The sequence below is a fragment of the Triticum aestivum genome, chromosome 4B (assembly GCF_018294505.1).
Source record: "Triticum aestivum cultivar Chinese Spring chromosome 4B, IWGSC CS RefSeq v2.1, whole genome shotgun sequence".
Lineage (NCBI taxonomy): Eukaryota > Viridiplantae > Streptophyta > Magnoliopsida > Poales > Poaceae > Triticum > Triticum aestivum.
In genome coordinates, this window is record NC_057804.1 from 580122523 (window position 1) to 580143479 (window position 20957).

The 20957-nt window shown below is 45.9% G+C and overlaps 2 protein-coding genes across 7 annotated transcripts; both read right to left on the reverse strand.

Annotated features, from left to right (window-relative positions):
• Positions 1 to 10779: 10779 nt before the first annotated feature.
• LOC123093386 (uncharacterized) lies at positions 10780 to 12818 on the reverse strand. Of its 2 annotated transcripts, XM_044515339.1 has the most exons (3): positions 12008 to 12818; positions 11701 to 11757; positions 10780 to 11204 (listed from the first exon to the last, which is right to left on the reverse strand). In XM_044515339.1, exons 1-2 carry the CDS (start codon positions 12816 to 12818, stop codon positions 11726 to 11728), a joined length of 843 nt encoding a protein of 280 aa, XP_044371274.1. In that variant the 3' UTR covers positions 10780 to 11204; positions 11701 to 11725. The 2 variants fall into 2 exon arrangements, with proteins under 2 accessions (XP_044371274.1, XP_044371273.1); XM_044515338.1 differs by having other exon boundaries at positions 10780 to 11757.
• A 3624-nt stretch (positions 12819 to 16442) lies between these two features.
• Positions 16443 to 18655, reverse strand: LOC123089261 (uncharacterized). Of its 5 annotated transcripts, none has more exons than XM_044510981.1 (3): positions 18369 to 18647; positions 18060 to 18285; positions 16443 to 16636 (listed from the first exon to the last, which is right to left on the reverse strand). In XM_044510981.1, the coding sequence occupies exons 1-3, from the start codon at positions 18440 to 18442 to the stop codon at positions 16595 to 16597; spliced, it is 342 nt and encodes a 113-aa protein (XP_044366916.1). In that variant the 5' UTR covers positions 18443 to 18647; the 3' UTR covers positions 16443 to 16594. The 5 variants fall into 5 exon arrangements, with proteins under 5 accessions (XP_044366916.1, XP_044366915.1, XP_044366917.1 ...); XM_044510980.1 differs by lacking the exon at positions 16443 to 16636 and adding an exon at positions 17318 to 17459 and having other exon boundaries at positions 18369 to 18655; XM_044510982.1 differs by lacking the exon at positions 16443 to 16636 and adding an exon at positions 17469 to 17990 and having other exon boundaries at positions 18369 to 18648.
• Between the last annotated feature and the right edge of the window lie 2302 nt (positions 18656 to 20957).

The window sequence follows — 20957 nt, forward strand, 5'->3', positions numbered from 1 at the left end:
CGCACCTGGGCTGTCCTCACTCATGTCTATAGCGCTGAAGAACTGAAGACTATGGGTCTCAAGGAAAATTTGACTGGTCTGCACCTCCTCCGAAGAAATTCAAGAGGGTCAAAATTCCTCCACTGGTGGCCAGCTCTTATTCTTCATCGCGTGACACTGATGAGTATGAAGATTTGGACGACACTGCGGCAGGCCCTGCTACAACAAACAACCCCGACAATGCTGGCGCTTCTCCATCGACTTGAAATTCTTCAGGGGCGTTAGTCCTTGGTTTCAATCCTTTTGGTCATTTGATGACAAAGGGGGAGAAATCTGAGTTAGTCTTCAAGCGGGTCTATATTAAGGGCATTTTTTTAAGTTACAACTCTCGTTCTTCTGAAACTTTTATTTGGATCGAGTTGTAATCTTAAACCCGATGGTGCGCTGATACTTTTGTTGCATTATGCTTTGCATCCTTATTCCTCATAAATGACATTGCACGCATGCTGAATCTCATCAGGCACCATATTTCATCATGCATTTCAAATTCTTCATATTATATATCAAATGCGTGCATGAATTACAAGATATAGGGGGAGATCTCCATGATTCAACTCTTCAAATGTGCATTGCCTCAAAAGCAAATTCCTCACTATGCACATCTTCAGGGGGAGTTCTACTATATCTTGTAATCAAATTCCTCAATATTAGTGTATACACTTCATATGTTTATCCCCGTTGAAAATTTAACCTATGTTGTCATCAATCACTAAAAAGGGGGAGATTGTAAGTGCATCTAGTGCCCCTTAGTGATTTTGCTGTATTGAAGACTTATAGATTAAGGGACTAATGCGTTTGTGAGTATACACAGGTCTATAAGTCTATGAGGAGTTTGATATTTACAGAGAAAGTCGACCCCTAAAAATGAAGTTCTTCAACTGAAGACTTTGACATTCTGAAGACTTTCTGAAGACTTTGAAAGTGAATAAATTGGTGTGACCTTGAAGACTTGGTATTCATTTGTGGAACATGAAGCGTGAAGACTTTTGCTTTCGTAGTTTCATTTTCTCTTTCTTGAGTCATAGGAAACACCGTACTGTTAAAGGGGGTCGAGGAAATACTAAGGAAAAATTTCCATGTGATGCTCAACTCAAAATCCTACACCTACTAATCCCTTCGAGTGAAGCCTTTGGAAATCTCATACAGTTCAGTCACTTTCTTCAGTGACAGAGACGAAGTTCTTCTGGTCGCTGATGAATTTGTTCTGATTGAGGAGTTAGGAATTCGTCAGTGCGAATTACCTACACAGTGAGGAACATGATAGCCCTGAGGAATTTGAGAGTCAAATTTCCGACCGTTGCTGTGCTGCGCGCCAGCTGTCCCAAAATATCTTATCCACCTAACGGTCATATCATTGAGGGGCATTTATGTCTTATCATGTCGGGCTGCTCCCTAGGCTATAAATAGCCGCCCCCTACAACCACTAGCTGGTTGGCTGCTCCGAGAGAACTTGACACTTGTCATTTGAGAGCAACCCATCCTCCGAGGACTTTGAGCGAAAATCATCGAGTGAGGAAAACCCAAAACCAAACCCCTACAAACCCAAAGTGATTGAGCATCACTGAAGAAATTGATCCTGCGTGGATCCGATGCTTGTTACCTTTAAAGACTGTGCTTCTTCCAGACGGTTAGGCGTCAAGGTCTAGAGCATCCAAGAGGAATTGTGGATCGCCGAGTGACCAAGTCTGTGAAGGTTTGGAAGTCGCGTGCAGACTTACCACGAGTGATTGGACGAGGTCTGTGTGACCTTAGTTCAAGGAGAATACGGTGAGGACTGGGTGTCCTGAGCTGCGTGCTCAGCGACTGGGTGTCCGGGACTGTGTGTCCTCGAGTTTAAATACTCATCCGCTCCAACCAGACGTACAACTGAGACAACAGTTGGAACTGGTCTACCAAGTCATTGTCTTCACCAACCTAACTGGTTCTATTTCCTCAACCCTTTCATTTCCTCATTACTGTGTTGAGTGTTTGTTCATATCTGTGTTTGAAGACTTTGACTGAAGACTTTCTCAATTTCCTCAGTTCAATTTCTTCAGTCTGTTTGTCTTCATCTTGTGTTATCCTGTGATTACGCTTTCTGTACTCTGTGCTAGTCTTCATTTCATCATGATGACCATGCTTGTATTCTGTTATGCTTACTTCTGAGTACTTATTCCGCTGCTAATAGTTCTTCGCTAAGGAATTTCCTCACCGGCAAATTCCTCAGTGAAGAATTCATAAAAATCGCATATTCACCCCCCCTCTAGTCGACATAACGCACTTTCAATGTGTCGTGTAGTCAGCGTTCACATGACACCACTAGAGGAAGAACAACGTAACACACAATCAAAATATTGAACAAAACCAACTTTACATGATTACTTATAACAAGGCTTCTCCCATGTCCTCAAGAACAAACAGAACTAACCACAGATCATTGCTACTTCTTGAGTTTGCGTTGAATTTTCCCTTGAAGAGGAAAGGGTGATGCAGCAAAGTAGAGATAAGTATTTCCCTCAGTTAAGAACCAAGGTATCAATTCAGTAGGACGCATAAGCAAGTCTCCAATCTATGCACCTGCACAAACTAACAAACACTTGCACACAATGCAAAAAAGGGGTTGTCAATCCCTTCACTGTCACGAACAAGAGTGAGATCTAGTAGAGATAGGTATGAAAGATAAATAAAAGAGCAAATTAAAGTAAATATAAATAGCGGCAAGGTATTTTTGGGTTTTTTTGGTTTATAGATCTGAAAATATATGATAGAAAATGGACCCGGGGGCCATAGGTTTCACTAGAGGCTTCTCTCTCGAAAGAAACATACGATGGGTAAACAAACTATTGTCAAGCAATTGATAGAAAAGAGCATAGTTATGACGATATATAAGGCAATGATCATGAATATAGGCATCACGTCCGTGACAAGTAGACCGACTCCTGCCTGCATCTACTACTATTACTCCACACATCGACCGCTATCCAGCATGCATCTAGAGTATTAAGTTCATAAGAACGGAGTAATGCTTTAAGTAAGATGACATGATGTAGAGAGATAAACTCAAGCAATATGATATAAACCCCATCTTTTTAACCTTGATGGAAACAATACAATACAATACAATACGTGCCTCGCTACCCCTTCTGTCACTGGGTGAGGACACCGCAAGATTGAACCCAAAACTAAGCACCTCTCCCATTGCAAGAAAAAACAATCTAGTTGGCCAAACCAAACCGATAGTTCGAAGAGAAATACAAAGATATATTAATCATGCATAAAAGACTTCAGAGAAGACTCAAATAATATTCATAGACAATCTGGTCATAAATCCACAATTCATCGGATCTCAACAAACACGCCGCAAAAGAATATTACATCGGATAGAACTCCAAGAACATCGAGGAGAACATTGTATTGAAGATCAAAGAGAGAGAAAAGGGCATCTAGCTACTAGCTATGGACCCGTAGGTCTATGGTAAACTACTCACGCTTCATCGAAAGGGCATCAAGGTTGATGTAGAGACCCTCCGTGATCGAATCCCCCTCCCGCAGAGTGCCGGAAAAGGCCCCAAGATGGGATCTCACTGGAACAAAGGTTTACAGCGGCAGAAAAGTATTTTGGTGGATGCTTCTGATGTTGGGGGAATATTTGAGAATTTATAGTGCAAAGATTAGGGTTGGGGGACTCCCGAGGGGTCCACAAGCCAGGGGACGCCCCCCCCTACAGCGCGCCCTGAGGGCTTTGTTGACTCCTTGTGAGTCTTCTGACCCCCTCCCCAAGTCTTATGGCTGTCTTTTGGTCCAAGAAAAATCATTACGAAAGTTTTATTCCATTTGTTCCCCGTTTGATATTCCTTTTCTGTAAAACTCAAAAACAAGGAAAAAACAGACACCGGCACTGGGCTCTAGGTTAATAGATTAGTCCCAAAAATAATATAAAATAGCATATTAATGCATATTAAACATCCAAAATAAATAATATAATAACATGGAACAATAAAAAGTTATAGATACGTTGGAGACTTATCAATCATATTCGTGTTCATGTTCAGAAGAGATAAATATATGATTAACAATCTAAACATATGATCTTCACTAAATAAACCAACCAGCATCAACTACAAGATGTAATCAACACTAGTAGGAACCCACGGGTATCCATATGGGTTTTTGGGATAAAGATTGAATACAAGAGATGAACTAGGGTTTGGAGATGATATGGTGATGGCGAAGATGTTGATGGAGATGATTCCTCCCACGATGAGAGGAGTGTTAGTGATGATGGCTTCGATTTCCCCCTCCCAGAGGGAAGTATCCCTGGCGGAATCACTCAGCCGGAGAGCAAAATTGCTCCTACCTAGGTTTCGCCTCAAGATGGCGACGCTTCGTCTTGAAAGTCTTCTCCTTTTTCTAGGGAAAATGGTCTTATATAGCAGAAGATGAGCACCGGAGGGCATCTGTGGGCCCCAAAAGGCACCTGGGTGCCCCCCTGCCTTGTGGGCTCACCGAAGGTGTTCTTCGATACTTCTTCCTTCCATTATTTTTTATACTCCCTCCGTCCCAAAATAAGTGACTCAAGTTTATACTAGCTTTAGTACAAATTTAGTACAAACTTGAGTCACTTATTTTGGGACGGAGGGAGTATATTCCAAAATAATTCTCCATAAAATTTCAGGTCATTTGGAGCTCTAGAGAATAGCTATCTCTACTGTAGCTCTTTTAGGTCCAGGATTCCAACTGCCGGCAATTTCCCCCTCCATGTTATCTTGCATATATAAGAGAGAAAATGCATTAGAATTGCATCATAAAGTGAAATATTGATCTAAAACATTATAAATAACAGCAACAAATCATGATGCAAAATGGATGTATCACCTCTTACTTTGCATTCGCACCCTCCTCGTCCGACGACGTCGTTGGACCTCTCCAGCCGTCGTCCACGCATCCTCGGACGTCTACAACTCAACCCACATGCCTGTCCACCTTGGACTATGTCGCCGTCCACCTAGGATCCGTCCACAGCCAGGTACCCCCCCCCCCCCACCCGCCTCCTACCGACGCCATCCTTAGCGGACACCACGCCTGACAGGTGTTCAGTCAAATGTGCTTTTTTGTTGACCTTGTTGTTGTTTTCTAGAGTAAAACGATGGCAGGGTACTCAGTGATTGAGGATGAGTTGTTGTGTGATATGTGGAAGGTCATATACCCCTCCCCCCGCCCCATGCTGACGCCATCCTTGGTGGATACCACACTTGACAGGTGTTCAGTCAAATATGTTTTTTTGTTGACCTTGCTGTTGTTTTCTAGAGTAAAACGATGGCGGGGTATTCGGTGACTGAGGATGAGTTGTTGTGCTAAAGGTCGTATCTACATACTTTGTAGGCATGAGGCAAGGGGGCTGGACCTTTAGGCAAAACGTTCATGTTTCGTTTCATGAGTAAAAGAACTTTGTGCCCTATGACTTGCATGTCATCCATGACCGCATGATGAAGTCACTAGCGCATCGGTGGTACACCTCTCCAACTCCGCCATTAAGTTTTGCAGTGCGATTGCATAAGTGGAGACAATGTGGGCATCAGGCTCGTCAACCATAAAGATCGTAAGTTTTGCTTCTGGTTGCTCTACATGTTGGTCAATTTAGTGATTCACTCAACGTTGCACCCTGATAATCATCATGTTGTATAGCCTAGTCGCTCTGCCGTGTTGGACTACAAGACCGCGGGTAGGTCATTTACGCTCATACATTGTTGGATGAATCTAGGGGGCACAGCGCATGGGACAACATAAGCATATGCCGATTCTGACACTCGAGCATCGTTGAATTCAAAAATATTGTTGCACATCGGGTTATCTTGGATGTAATATTTACATTTATACTATTGTTATACTAGAGTTTTAGTTCAAATTTGAACGAAGAGAGTATTCTTTTTTAATAACTAGCACATATGCCCGTGCGTTGCAACGGGAGAGAAAATTGACATATCATCAAAACTTTTGTTGTTACAACTAAATTATATGCAACTGTGCCAACGACACGGTTGTCGCTAGGCGTAAGCTGTAGTCGACTCCGAAGAAGAAGTTTGTTGCAATAGTGGCATCCGACTTTACAACAATGATGGTCAACAAATACGGTATAGGCGGGCCTCGCCGATAATGAGGTTGAGGAGGCACTCAAGAGAGGGTGCCTCGTCTTTGAACATGATGTTGTTCCAGTGCTTCCAAAGAAGTCGGGCACCAATAAATAGCAACGAGGAGAGGCCTTTGCGGGACGGAGAGGGCCCTGCAACACAGGAGGTCATGCAACAATCCTGGAACCAGCCGTTGAGCTGCGGAGGCCCAGATGTGCAATGACACCAAGCGAGGAGCTCATGCGAGAGCTGCATCGAGAAAGAGCAGCCGACAAGGAGGTGGTGCATGCTCTCGGGCTCCAGCCAGTGATCCGACCAGAAACGACATCTCGAGCCATCGCCCAGGACCCAAGATATGGGAGCGCGCAAAATCGCCAGAGCATCAGGGTCGTGCGGGTTCAGGAGATGGGAATTTATGAGTTTAAATTCCTTTGTTTCTATACGCATGCACGTTCTTCTTTTATTGGGGGATACAATCTTTCTTATGCACAAATTCACGGAATTAAATTCCTTCATTTCCATATGCACATTTGTCCAACCTTTATTAATGGACACCTCACCCTCAACCTTTCATGCAAAGCCGCATCTTTTTAGTTCTCTCGAATAGGCGCCAACCTTTTTAGGTTCTTTCCTTTCTTTATTGAGTATTTGTTCTCTCTCTTTGCTTAATTCCTTCCCGTTCAACCCACTTCTTCGCACGACTTACTGAATTCGCGTCACGGAGGTATATAAGTTGATGCAGTAGAGTGTGATGAGGCGAGGTGGTCCTATTAATCAACAGACGAGTTCATGTTTGTGCAGACTAACATGAGCTAGTTCAGATGGTAGTGCCTTTGTGTTTGGTGGTGAGGTTGGGAGTTTGATCCCTAATACTTGAGATATTATTTTTGCCTCCCATTAGGGCTGCGTCTCATTTTTGCCTCCCATTAGGGCCTGGTCCGCGGCGAGGTGGGCCTCCTTCCTGGGCCAAGTTCGAGGCGAGGTGGGCTGCCTTCTTTCAGCCGAAACAGTGCAAACAGGTCCTAGAATTAATACCACCTCGCGTGTATATATCTTAAATCACCTAAGTGAGACGAAAAAAATCTAAGAATAATCTAAGCGGGACGAAATCAAACCAAGAATACTTATTCCCTTTAATAATAGGTATAGATATAGATTATGTTAAGTGTTGAAAGGCGGACATTTGTGGGACATGGTTTAATGCCGGTAACCATGCCCGCAGAAAAAAAGGTGTCTGTTTTACGGTCGGCGCTGGAATGCCCTTATACACCGGCTAGCAGAGTGTGCATGTGTGTGTTTATAGCGGGAGTGTATGCGTGTACGTTTGAGCGCTTGTGTATGTACTATGTTAAAAAAAACGCTGACGCATCAAAAATTTGACTTCTAACGCTTACAAATCTCCTCCGAAGGAGGCCACTCGCGCCTCATGCTCTTTTCGTTTCCTCTGCTCGTCATCAGACGTCTGCATCCTCTGTTCGTACCTCTGCCGGCGTAGGTCGCGCATGACGGGGTCGCCGGCAGGCAAGTTGTGGTGCTTTTGTGCCCCCCTGCCCGGCCGGCCGAGACGTGCAATGGCCACCCGTGCCCTTGGACGGCGGAGGCGTGCTGAACGGGCTGATCCACGTGGTGCTGGGGCTGTGGGGCAGGCGCCAAGGAGCCGTGCTGCTCCCTCATCTTCGGGCTCGTCGACCTGGACGCCGCCGCCTGCTTCTTCCGCGCCATCAATGCCAACGTCCTCGGCGTCGACCTCTACGTCGACGTCGACCTCACGCTGCTGCCGAACCACTGCGGCTGCAAGGTGCCCAACAGCCCAAGGGCTCCCGATGCGCCTGATCGATTGAAGGATCAAAGACATGGAGAAAGAACGGCGAACAGGCGGGGAGAAGGAGCACGAGCTTGGCGATGTTGAGACCCATCGGCATCATGCATCAAAGGCAGGGAGAAAGAACGGCGAAGGAAATGTAGCGAGAGCCGTCAAAACCATACTCCCGCACGAGCGCTTGACCAGCTCCCCCGTTCTCCAAAAGCTGACCGCTGTCTCGCTCGCACTGCCTCCTCAGGACCAGTCAAACGCCTCTCTGTTTCAGCCGCTACCACCCGCTCTTCTCAGCTCCTTAGCACCACACGATCGAGCCCGGTCCATCTTGCACCCCAACCTGCGAATAGTTCTCACCTCCACAATCTCAGTCTCGTCCTGTATATAAAGGCCTCCAGAACGCTAGCAGAAGACACACACAGACACAACCTGAGGCTAGAGCTTTACTGCTTTCCCGCGAGGAAAAGTCGTCAGCAGATCAAGAACAGGGCCAGCCACACGAGGAGATAGATAGATAAACTGATCAGGTGAATTGCGCCGGCAGACAACACCTGCTCGACCAAGCAAGGTTCATGGCCATGGGCAACAATGGCGTCAAGGTCACCTACATCGAGACGCAGTTCGTCACCTCCGACGCCGCGAGCTTCAAGTCCCTCGTGCAGCGCCTCACGGGCAAGTCCGGCGCCGAAGCCGCCGACGCGCGCCTGCCCCACCGGCCGCGCCCCTGCCGCGCCGCCGCAGCCGAGAGGACCAGCGGTGTTACTGGAGCGCCGACCTATTTCATGTCCACCACTGCGGGCTCGGCTGTTAGTGCAGCTGCGGAGGACGTGCAGATAGAGAAATTCGCTGCCAACGCCGGCGATTACTCGGAGCTGGAGGGACTTTGGGATTACTCGGAGCTGTTCTGCGCAGCCGAACGGTGCCATGGCGGTAGTTACAGTGATCTCCTCTATTGAAGTGTAAATGTTCTTTTTAGGATATTGAAGTGTAAATGTTTTTGGTTTTGACTCTCTAGTTACGAGGCAAATTCAAGTCATTTTTTGATGCTATGTCCTTCTGTGTTCTGCCTATTGCTGTTAATTCACTTGGGATTTGTAAATGTACAAAATGTTGAAGTAAACAACGGGAGCATTTACTTTGTCATCATTTGGTTTGTAGTCAATAGTCACGTACGTTCACTTGCTTTGTTTTGTCATCATTTGCATTGCTAGCTTAGTTTGTTGTATTATCATGAGTAATTCTTGTTTTATGGATAAGGTTGGTGGCCACTTTGTAGCAGAAAACCAAGAATAAGCTATTAACTTTAAGCCATTGTTGGTTGAAATTGAATGGCAAACCAAAATGGCAACAATGTGTCGATGACCTCAAGAACAACACCAAGAGGTTGAAGAAAAATGAGGCTCAAGCTCCCAAAAACCATTGGATTGGATGACAAAGAGGAAGAAATTGTAAGGGAGGGGGTACAAGACACCATGCTAATGAGGAACTGCCAAGTGATGAGAAACAAGTGGAGGGGAGGGTCGCGCGCATGACACCGCGTAACTCAAATGTCTGCCACTTGGACAGATATTATTTTCCCGATGGAGGGGCAAGAAAGAGGAGCACGTACAGAGGATGGATTGGGACAAGGATATAGTCAACAAGAAGTTATAAATTAAGAGGAAGAAGATAGACTTGGAGAAGCAAGGGGCATGTGTCAAATGGGAGCTCCAGGAGGCCCAAACTTTTGGAACAATAGATCTTGAGAAGTAGAGATTGCAACTTGCTCCGTACACGAAGGGTGCGTTTGGATTGTAACCAAAGCTGACCCTACCAAAATATAGTGTCGCCCTTAAATTTTGGTAGTCGTTTGGATTGTTGCCAACGAATTGGCTCGCAAGTGGATACCCCCGCATGTTGTTGCCGGAATAGGATGTGGTTATTTCTATAGATTTGGAAGTATGAAACTTTAGTTTTTGTATTAGCAATATGAGAATAAAAACTAAAGTACATACAATTTATTATTATATATCTGTACAATATTTATTGAATATGAGTAGCTTGCGTGATGCATGTGAATGTGAGTTTTTCCATGCATAATGACATGGTGAGTTGGCATAGTTGCATGTTGAGAGATTAAATTTAGTGAGGCATGCATGGTGGCATGATGAGTTGGCATAGTTGCATGTGAAGATAAATGAGTTAGTGGGGATCAACTATTTGATGGACCTACTTGATGATGTAGATAGATTGTATGTGAAGATAAATATGATAGTGGGGATGAATCTCTTAGGTATATAGGATATAGGATGGGAGAAATAAGAAAAAATAATAAAACATGGGGGGCAGGCGGGAATAAATATTCCAAGCATGCTGATAAGACATTTGGCAAAAAATCTCATACTGATAAAAGTTACAGATTTTGAGGCATGAGAACAAGGTACAACATGGAGGCGGAGGCATATCTGAATGACTCTATAGAATGGTGCAAAGGTGAGTAAGAGAAGAGTTTGAGCAGGTTACGTGTGGTGCTCTGCTATTTGTTTTTCATGCCTATGAATTGATAGACAAAGAACACTCCAATCTACTGTAGCATGTCGTTCTTCAGACGAAGCGAAATTGTTTGACCTGCATCCCTGAACAGAGGCTAGCTAATTCTGCATGATTGGGGGAAAACCATTGAGACATGGTGATCTTTTGCATCATGGGATTAAGAGTTGAGACACAAGTGTATGTGTGCATGCCCAGGCCTGTTGCTGCATTAACTCTACAACAAGCAACAAAGCATCTGAAATTGTTTGACCTGCGCCCAGGCATGATCACTGTACCCTTGCAATCTCTGACAAAAAATAATTTATTTATTCATTTGAACATAAGGAGGAGCTAGGGCGCCATTTCTTGCTCCAAAGTATTTTACATCTAGGACTTTCAAGTCCCAATGAACAAAGTTGCTCAGCCTGAGCAACATTGGGCATTGCATAGCCCTGTGAGCTGAAGTTATCTAGTACAGTAAGCAGAGGGGGGTAAAATAGATAGTTATCTGTTAGGAGCATTGCCTGCTGAATCCGGACTAATTTTGCAACCTCAGTTGGAAAGAGAAGAGCTTTTGCTCCTGCCTGAAGAGGAGAGCTGACAGCAGCACAACTTGCCATGATAATGATGTTGATCCTATGATCATCCTGCTCTCTGCAAATGCTGATTGCTCACCTACATCAGGTTTCAGAGAGGAATTCTTCCAGGAGCATCTGCAACAGCCTTGAAACCTGCAATGTTCAAGTCAGTTTTAATGGTAGCTCCCTGAGGATGGTCAGTCATCAACATCTGATCATCAACACTTACAGGTAACACTAATTAAATATACAAGATTAATTAGGACACATCAGCACGCCAACAAGCAGAAATCATAATCATATCATCTCTTGGGCAACAGAACCACTAACTCCGGGCATGTTCTCATGATCTCATCAATGGAACATCCTTTGAGATGAATCTAAAGAATGGATCAGAGTTGGGACAGCAAACTGTTGAGTTCATGGCTACTGACAACACAGCACATAGCTGACGCTGCAAGAAATTGGAGGTTCATTACAAGAAAACCCATTCATCCGCTTACACATAGCTACTGGCGGGGGAAATTATAAGCTTAGTGGAAAAAGCCAACAACAGCATGAAAAACAAGCACCAGTGCACAAAACCAACTACTAAATAGCGAGGACCCTTGTAGCCTTGAATTTGTTTTTGATGAGAGTGGCCTCCTACCCCAAGCATACTCAACCATATATTGTCATTGCGCCGCATCACCGGGGATCACTCTTTCTGCAAGTGTAAATTTGTCAGTGTAATTCTAAAAAGGAGATGACATGATATTATATAAATTGCCAATCAGTAAGCATAATTAGTTGTAATTACATAGCTAGCACTCAGAGTTTGCTCGGGCACATTTCAAGTATGACTTTCAATCTGATAAGGCATTCAATGTTTTGTTTGTTCCACTAACTATATATGGAGTATCACTTAAGAGTTGTTCCTGAATCACAAATGAGAGGACACATAGATACAAATATACCTTGTGGATGGTAGAAACTCATGTATGGAATCAAACCAAGAAGCTTTTCTCTCTTCTGCAGCTTCTTCCACCGAAATGTCTTGAGATTAAGCTCGTAGATGTCAAGGCCCATGGTCACGAAAATGGTATCACTGCCCTCCACAGATCCAATCAGTCTAAGTCTTTCATTGGGATTTTGAATGGGGAGATGGTTATTAAGATTGATGACAGAACGCTGAGTCCATGAGGCAATGCCGTCGGAACCCGTCTGCCTTGACCACAATTGGAGGGTTACCTTATCCACATGTGCAAACCCCAAACTGTTATCATCCATCGCCATGAGGCTAGCGGCATTGAGATTGAAAGGCCCAGCCAACGGTGGATCAATCAGCGATAAGCAGTTAGATACCAGGTCATACTTGAGAATTACAATGTGATAATCTTCCTGATAGTACACGAGATTGACGTAAAGTGCGCCTTCGACAAAGACAGGTGCCATTTCGTCCCAGGATGGAGTGTACCCACCAACATGAAGAGCAGAGCACGGCTCGCCCCACTTATCAAGACGAGAATGAGAGCACGGCTTGCTCCAATCAGCCGTCATCGGCAAGGACACGCATGCGCTCACAAAACATCCGCCATCTTCTTCAATCGCATCAATACCGATGTAGGCCACCTGGAAGGGGCCTGCGTGGCACGCACGGTGGTCACAGCCGGCCACCGCGCAGAGCACCGCTGCCCCGTAGCTGCTGCCGACCTGGCTGGGCTGGTCCAGCTCAAAGCTGCTGCCGACCTGGCTGGGCTGGTCCAGCTCCCTCCGGCGGCCCGTCATGGGGTCCCAAACGACGAGCGGGACGGGGTCCCAAAACTGGCTGCCGAGGAGAACGCGGCCGTGGCGGCAGTCCCACGCAGTGTAGCCCCATCCCCCCTAGTCATCATCGGGTATGCGCGCACGGAATTTGGTGGTGGGGAAGAAGTGAGGGATGTTATCTTCCACCTCACGGACGGAGTTGGGGCGCCAGGAACAAAGGAAGCCGAGCATGGGGGGAGCTCCATGGAAGTCGCGGTAGCGAGCACGGAAGCCAGGGTCAGAGAGGAGGCCGAGCCAGACCTTGCTCACGAGGGAGGCGCGCACGAGGTGCTCGGGCTCGTCCGGAGGGAGGCGGAAGAACTCCTCCAGGAGCTCGTCCGGCAGCACCGGCGGCGGCGGCGGCATGGTGGGCGGATGCGGCGAGGGTTTCGGATGGGGAATTTTTGGAGCTGCTGCAGCGGGTGGAAGGAGCTGTGTGCTGGCCTGCTGGGGAATCCGACGGGTGGGGCCTCGTTTTTCTGTAATCAGTGTCCCGAACTTTTTTCAGTTTATTGTGGCAATATGACGGTAGCATTTGCAGTTTCAAATTTATTTTTTTGCGAAAGATTTGCAGTTTCAATTAATGTTGCTCAAAAACCAACAACACGATTGTTTATTTTAGAAAATGCAAACCTTGTGATTTCACAAAATATCTAGAAAGCAATCATTTTCTAAAATTCTTCCTAGTTATAAAATTTGTTTTCTTCGGATTTTTGTCAACGAGATATAAATAGTCTAGTGTGTTAGCTCGTAATTTACTTGCCCATATAAATGCAAGTGTGTAAATAAATGTTTATCAAATCATGCTTATATTTTTCCTTTAATTAGCTTGACAAGAAGTTTGGAGTAAAATTTTGATAATTAAATTAAGGGGGAATTGCTTTAGAAGGTAAGTAAGTTAAGATGATTGATTATCATGCAGGGAAGCTACAAACAAAGGGAGTGGTGGGACAAAAAATCATGAGGACGGAAAAAAATGGGTGAAGGGACATGGTTGGACGTGGGAGAATCGGTTGCTAAAGCATTCTGCTGGCAAGAAACGAACACTAATGAAGAATGAACACATCCAAACATTTAATGGTATAAACTTTACTTTTGTTAAGCATCATGCAATGCATGTATTTTTTCAAATATAAAGGTATATAGTTGGTATATGGTTGAATGCCTCAGGTCATATGTCAGGAGAGCCTAACTCAATTTCCTTTCCGTCAATAAAAACAATATAATATGTTGAATATGCATCACAAAATCACTACAAGTCCACACATCAGGAGCAACCTCTTGCAATATTTACGTGGCTATTTTCATGGCCGGCCTATAATCTGGCATGTCACCTTGATTTTGCATCCATTTTCAGAAAGTCTTCTCCACTGTTACCTAATAAAGCATGTCAGAAAATAATAAAATTATGCAACAGAGAATGGTCTCAAATTTAGGAATTCTTTGCTCGAAATTCATTCATTTTCCCTGGAAAGATGTGAGGAAGAGGAGCCGATGAGAGCCGGAACTACAGTGTGGAGGTGCAGAAGGAGGCGGAAAGGACGCGCCGATAGTTGCTCTCCCTCCATACTCTTACAAGGACGACTATGAGGCGAAATAAACTTCAATGCATGGGGGCCTGGTATTGTTAGAACTAAACTTGCTTGATGGTCACAACATACAATTGCATACTTATATAAGGTAATGCCAAGGCGAAAATCCGTAGGAGCTCTCGTCCTCGCCTGCTCACGGAATCGGTGGGCGTTCATCGGGGTTGGGAGAACGAGCGCGTGAGGTATTTTGGCACAGGGGCCTACGGATAATTTAATGTTAGAAGCAGTGGGAGTGGGATGACATTTGCATCTAGCGGGGCGACGGCCGTTAGAGGGTAGCGGCAACGTTATGCGCAGTAGTAAGGTGTACAGGAGGCACAGACGGAGGGATGACGTATCGGCGGCGGCTCATTAGCCCGCGCCCGCCGCTTAAGTACGGCACCAGCTACCCCATCGGAGCAGATCCAAATTTAGAGAGGAAGGCAGAGTAGCGCGAGAGGAGATGGTGGACGCGAATCAAGGGGGTGACCAGGCGCCGCTGCCAATCGTGCCTTGCCCACATATGTAGCTCGGCGGGGGCGGAACGCCGATGAGCGATTCTACAAGGGCCGGGATCTGCTCTATCTCATCGTTTTTGTTGTCTTCGGAGGTGAAATACAGACGTCACGAGGGGGTTGCGATTTGTACCGGTGGCAGGAAGCGTACGCCGACCATCTGGCCTCGTTTGGCCCTGCAGCGCCACCGTTGGCGCAAATCCAGCCACAGGAGCAGGAAGCAGGATAAGGCGTGGGAGTTCAAGACATGCAGCTGCCGCACGGCGCACAGGTGCAGCACAACGGCATGGCGGAGGGCACGCAGTTCGTTGGGCGCCAGGGGACCGCTGGGGTGGACGCTGCATCTATCAATTTGGTGGCGAACCTGATCGTCGGTGTGGCCATACTTGTTTTGCTGTTGACCGATGTGGTCATGCGCGTGCTGGGGTAGGCAGTAGTCCTGATGGATGGAAGCATAGGTTAGTGGGCAAGGTTGTAATGACGTGGACGCAGAATCGTTTGTCTGGTGATGGCATATCTTTTGTAATGATGAAGGTTTAATATATGTGGTGTGCCCTCGTTCGTGCAATTAAATTTCTAATGGAAGAATGTGGCATGCTTAGTACGACTGAAAAGATATGGTTAAGTGCGAATGGTTTGGTTCAAAGCGTTGTAACAATACAAAATGATTAGAGTAATTGGTAATTAATCTAACTAGTAATCGTGCACGTGCAACGCACGTGTAACATTAGAGAAAAAGGTTTGCGTTAAGTTTGTTTCAAACCCTGAACTTCTATGTATAGTATTATCCCAACTTGAACTTCCAATTCCTAAAATCCGAACCCTAAACCCATGTCACATTTTCCAAACGGATGGTCATACTAAACCTGGTCCACAATTGAGTTGCAGAACGCGGCTAACCACTATTGTTCCCGAGCTACCAACAATCTAACCAAAACACGGCTAACCGCTATTGTTCCCGAGCTACCAACAACCTAACCAGCCAAGGCGCGCTTCGTGCCCTTCATTGTGCCGACATGGGGAGACAAGCCAACGATAGGGGTGGTCTTCACTGCAGGAGCCAACAACACAATGTGCAATCCCCTTTCCCTTCAAGTTCCGTAAGGCCCTAATAAACATATCTTCCATGAAGTTTCTTCACACAAAATCGAACGACAATCAACATGTATTACTGAGCAAAGCCAAGAGTATCACCCAAAAAGAAAGAAAGAAAGCAATTGTTGAATTAAGAAGAATGGGTGGTGAAAACAATTCAGAAATGTAAGCATCGATTTTTTTTCTATAAACCTGTGATGCATGCAATGGCCATGTTCGTGTAAAACTATTTGTAAGGTTGTGCCATCAGTTTTTGCTTGGTGGCAAACAAAGAATAAGCCTGGTTTTATGTAAAAAAAGTAAGAATCTGCAAAAAAAAATAAGAAGTAGCACATTACAGAATCTATGGATCCATTCCGGCCAATATTCATGCAACCCTTCACATCTATGGATCCATGCTCAGTTAGAACAGTAACAAAATTACAGAATCTGAAACCTCACACATTATTTGCCATAGAATAAGATCTGAAAATATTACAATACAAGATTGCAATAAGCTGCATTAGCATTAGAGATATATATTTTCCGAAGAAGAGGTAAGATAACTAAAAGCTATCATACATGGTTGGTTTATGATCTACATAAAAGGAACCAATCTGTCGCAATCGTCTTTTTTGACCTGCAGCAAACACAAGCACCAGGATGAGCAGTAACAAAAACAAATCGCGAGACGCAGCAAAATGTTGATGGAGTGGAAATAAAAATCTTTGAGTACATATACTTTTTGTCTGTACATAAGTTTCATACACCAAACACTGCCCCCCACCCCCACCCCCCCCCCCACCCCCTTTTGGTTCTACACCCACCCTTCCGCTCTGCCTCAACCAAATTGAAATCAGTAGCAGGTGTTGAGCTCGACCTGGAGCAGAGGTCAACCAACATTAACACCTGCAACTAGCATGACCAAAACCTGACCAAGCATATCTGCCTCATGCCAAAGAAACTTTGCATGCAACATGCACAGAGAGACAATGCAGTACACTCGAATGTTCTTGTCTGCCAGGTTACTCAACATATAGCCTAGAAATACAGTCACAACCACTTTGACACACTTGTCAAAAGGAACTTTCAGAGAACTGAGCATAGCAACGGAAGATCCCGCAAACAGAAATCGAAGAATAATTTAATGACTAAAGTAAATCAGGAAATTGTCAATTCCAGTCCATTGTTTCATTAGGAACATACACGCCATCGACTAATCACCTCTTGTGCACAGTCGGTGAAAAAACGACTTTCTGAGAATATATATATATATATATATATATATATATATATATATATATATATATATATATATATATATATATATATAGTACCCCTTAGAAGGCTCAGTTTCTATATAGTACCCCTTTGTACTCAATTAAACACTAATTAGAATGATCTCACCTACGTACTTCTGTGCTCTTTCCATGATGTGCTTTGTGAAGGGTAACGGAGTCCTTCTACATGTGAATAAACTTGATGAATCAGGCTGCCTTCATTTTTTTTGGTATGGTTTAGGTGATCCACTCAAATTTTCATCTAAGCACAATAAAATTGAGCCATGCATAACCCATTTTCCAATGCCTATAGCAATTGTACAGAAAATAGCTCCGCCTGAACCAACAAAAGCATCAACTATCAACGGTGCACGGGAAATCACATTTTTTCCTTGCAACATGGATGGCGCTTCTCCCATGTATTTTCACATATATTTATATTTTTTTTAGTACAAATCAAATGACAAAGCATGTGCCATGAACGGGCTGCATAGTTCAGGCTCTTTGTTAGCTGTACGGAAGGAAACTTCTGAACGACATTCGAGAAGTGTTGATAATTTTCTGAGGCAGCGGTCTAATTTATGTGCCATGAATGAACCAAGTTTCAGAAATAGCTTCTCAGGTAGATCTGACAATGTAAATCAATTCTGAGGCAGCGGTCTAATTTATGTGCCATGGATGAACCAAATTTCAGAAATAGCTTCTCAAGTATACCTGACAATGTGAATCAAAATTCAAAGGTAGTACATGAACTAATGGAACAGAGCGGGTGACAGGATATACCTCTCTGTCCAGCCAGGTGCCTTGAGGATCGTCTTTCCCTGTTGACGGCTCTGAAGGTGGCGCTGACAGGGGCACATCATCGCAAGTACTGTTCAAATCCGCCTCCATTGTCAGCGCTCTGTCCCCAGCGTCGCCCATACTGGAATCGGACGGGGCGCAGATCAGAGCTTCAATGGCTTCGTTGGAGGGCACGCAATTGCCGCCGGATAGATCCATCAGCGAAAACCTACAAAAGACCAGGGGAGCGCAATAGTAGGGTGTCCTGCAGGCCAGCGCCGCTGTATACTGTGATGGAGAGGGAAAACGCACGTGAAGGGAAGATACCTGTCGACCGGATCCGACAGGAACTCGAAGCCATTGCTTTCCGCCTCCGCCATCGCCATGACCGTGAGCTCGGGAGCTTGTGCGGCGGCTCAAAGGATATGTTTTGTGTTATTTTTTCGTCGCAAGCGGCGAGTTAAGGCCGAGGTCCCACTGGTGGGCCAGGGGAAGCTGGGGTTAGATTCCGTCACGACCATATGAGACGACGTTTTAGAAGTACCGTGTTGATATGGGTTATGTACTAATGGAACAGACAGAAGTTACCGTCGGAGTTGCCGGTCGTAAGACGGGGCTGTCTCCGTATCTCACTGTTCGCTCGTACGGTGATACAGTGAGCATTACCGCTCGAGCCAACTGTCGTATATGCGTGTCTGTGCCCTATTCGCTAGCGCTACCAGGAACAGGCGAGCCCGTGTGCTCTATCGCCACACTCAATGCCAAGGGGGCTTCTCTTGGAGCCCAGAATCTTCACGCATATATCTCTCCAAGCACCACTAAATGGGAAAAAAAATAGCATCTTCGTCAACTTAACTTTGTCAAGCATGGCCCGGGCATCCACCACCTCTCCTCGCCACAGTGTCACGCCGGACATCAGGGTGCCAAGTCGTGGCAACTATTCTTGTGACTCTTGTCTCGAAAGTACCAGAAGGCGGTCTTCTAAAAGCCATCCATGATCTCCTGCGCGAACATCAAATTAAGCCACGTGAACGCGGAGTCTTTCATAGACTCTATCTCTTGCAAGGCGCGAAGGACGTTTAGGCCTAGCTATTCTCATGCATGCAACGTTTGTTGTTTTTCTGTTTAGAACAATGTGTGCATGATCATGATTGACCCGTGCATGCACGTACGTAATCACCGGATGATGGTGCTGCTCCTAGCACGCATCTCTCCTTTCCTTTCTTTTTCCCGGTTGTTGGCATGAGCTGTGAGATGCAGTCGCCGGGAGGTTGTTAACTTCTTTGTGTGTACTCGCATAATAAAAGGATAAACAGATAGCAGAAAACGCTGCGTCTAGTTCTTCTCCTACAACTACCTTGCGCGTCTTCGAGAGTTTGGCAACGACAAAGAGACTCAGATTTTGCAAGCAGCATGTCGTCGAGCTTCTCAATTGAGGGCGGAGGTTGACGTAGGCGTCGGATCTCGTCCTGGTCGGCTGGTCGCCATCACTTGACAGAATCAGAATGCATAATGTTTTGATTTCTCACCTCACGTATTGAGAGCCGTCGGGCAGGATGTCCTTGTATTGGAAGAACTCGACAATGTAGTCGTAGAAGACCCAGAGCAGGCAGTCCATGTCGCCTCCTTATCCACCAGCATAGGCTCCAGCCTGCGGCAAATCAAGAAAACGGTGCCTGCAAGCAAAGGAAGCAATGGATAATATCAGCGTCCTCTGTTGTATTGGTAATTGACCTCTTCCACACAAGGACAGACCGGCGTGAGTAACTTACCTATGGCAGCCGCGGTGGAGAAGGACATGTTCTGGCAGCGGCATGAACCTCTGCAGGGTCATGCCGTTTCGAAGTGCTCGCTCGGCGAGCCGGCCAGCATACCACGCGGATGCAGGGCCCCTTCGCCGGTCGCCTCGCACACCGACCACGGCTCTACGGGCCAGCACCGCGGCTGATCTCCTCTCTCTCTCGCTCATCTCTCTCTTAGCATCTTCCACAAGAAAAGACGTACGGGATTCGGTCTGGCCGGTATATCGGATAGGGAGGTTTGGAAGGAACAATAACAGGAAACTACGTGTGTCACGGGAGCAATTAATTACGGGATTATTTTTTAGGGAAAAAATCAATTACGGGAATCAGATGGAACCAACCAGGAGAGAACATCGGTGGAGGGAGGAAACAAAATCGGGGGAAAACCGGTGGAGGGGTGGGATGTCGTACGAGAGGGTTGGAAGAGGAGCCGGAAACATAAGAGGGGAAACAGAACACTCCGTTTCTTTTACATAGTAGAGATTGAAGTGTAAATGTTTTTGGTTTTGACTCTCTGGTTACGAGGCAAATTCAAGTCATTTTTTGATGCTATGTCCTTCTGTGTTCTGCCTATTGCTGTTAATTCACTTGGGATTTGTAAATGTACAAAATGTTGAAGTAAACAACGGGAGCATTTACTTTGCAAGTACTACTTTGAAATTGGTTTAGTTTTAATTTTAATGAGATTCCCACATAAAACAAACACCTCCATACATGACAAAGTACAACCCCTCGCGTCGCCTCCCCCTAGGCGACGCCAGGGGCCCCCAAACCCTAGCGCTGCATGCCTCCTCTTGCGCCTCCCTCTGCCGCCGCTGCCGCCGGCAAGGGCCGCGGTGGCGGCGGGCCCGGTGCCGAAGGCACCTGGGCGGGTGGATGCGGCGAGATCTTATCTGAGGCGGCAGGGGCGACCCGTCTTGTGGGATCCGAAGGCGGCGGTTGGGGCGGCGGTCCCTTGTCATGCGGTGGTGGCCGAAGCGCCATAAGCCGGCGGAGCGGCGGCCCTGAGATGGACGGCGGCGGTGGCAGCGCCCCATCCAACGGGGGGCCTGATCTGTGTGGAGATGGTGGCGGCGGCGACTGCGGATCCAACGCTCGA

Excerpts from the sequence above, each read along its gene's own strand:
- LOC123089261 (XM_044510978.1), bottom strand. The coding sequence starts at position 18,442 with ATGGCGATGGCGGAGGCGGAAAGCAATGGCTTCGAGTTCCTGTCGGAT. Across the intron at positions 18,286-18,368 it reads GACAGGTATCTTCCCTTCAC|GTTTTCGCTGATGGATCTAT; the intron begins GTGCGTTTTCCC and ends GGTCTTTTGTAG.
- LOC123093386 (XM_044515339.1), bottom strand. The coding sequence starts at position 12,818 with ATGACGGGCCGCCGGAGGGAGCTGGACCAGCCCAGCCAGGTCGGCAGC. Across the intron at positions 11,758-12,007 it reads GAGTTTCTACCATCCACAAG|AAAGAGTGATCCCCGGTGAT; the intron begins GTATATTTGTAT and ends TTACACTTGCAG.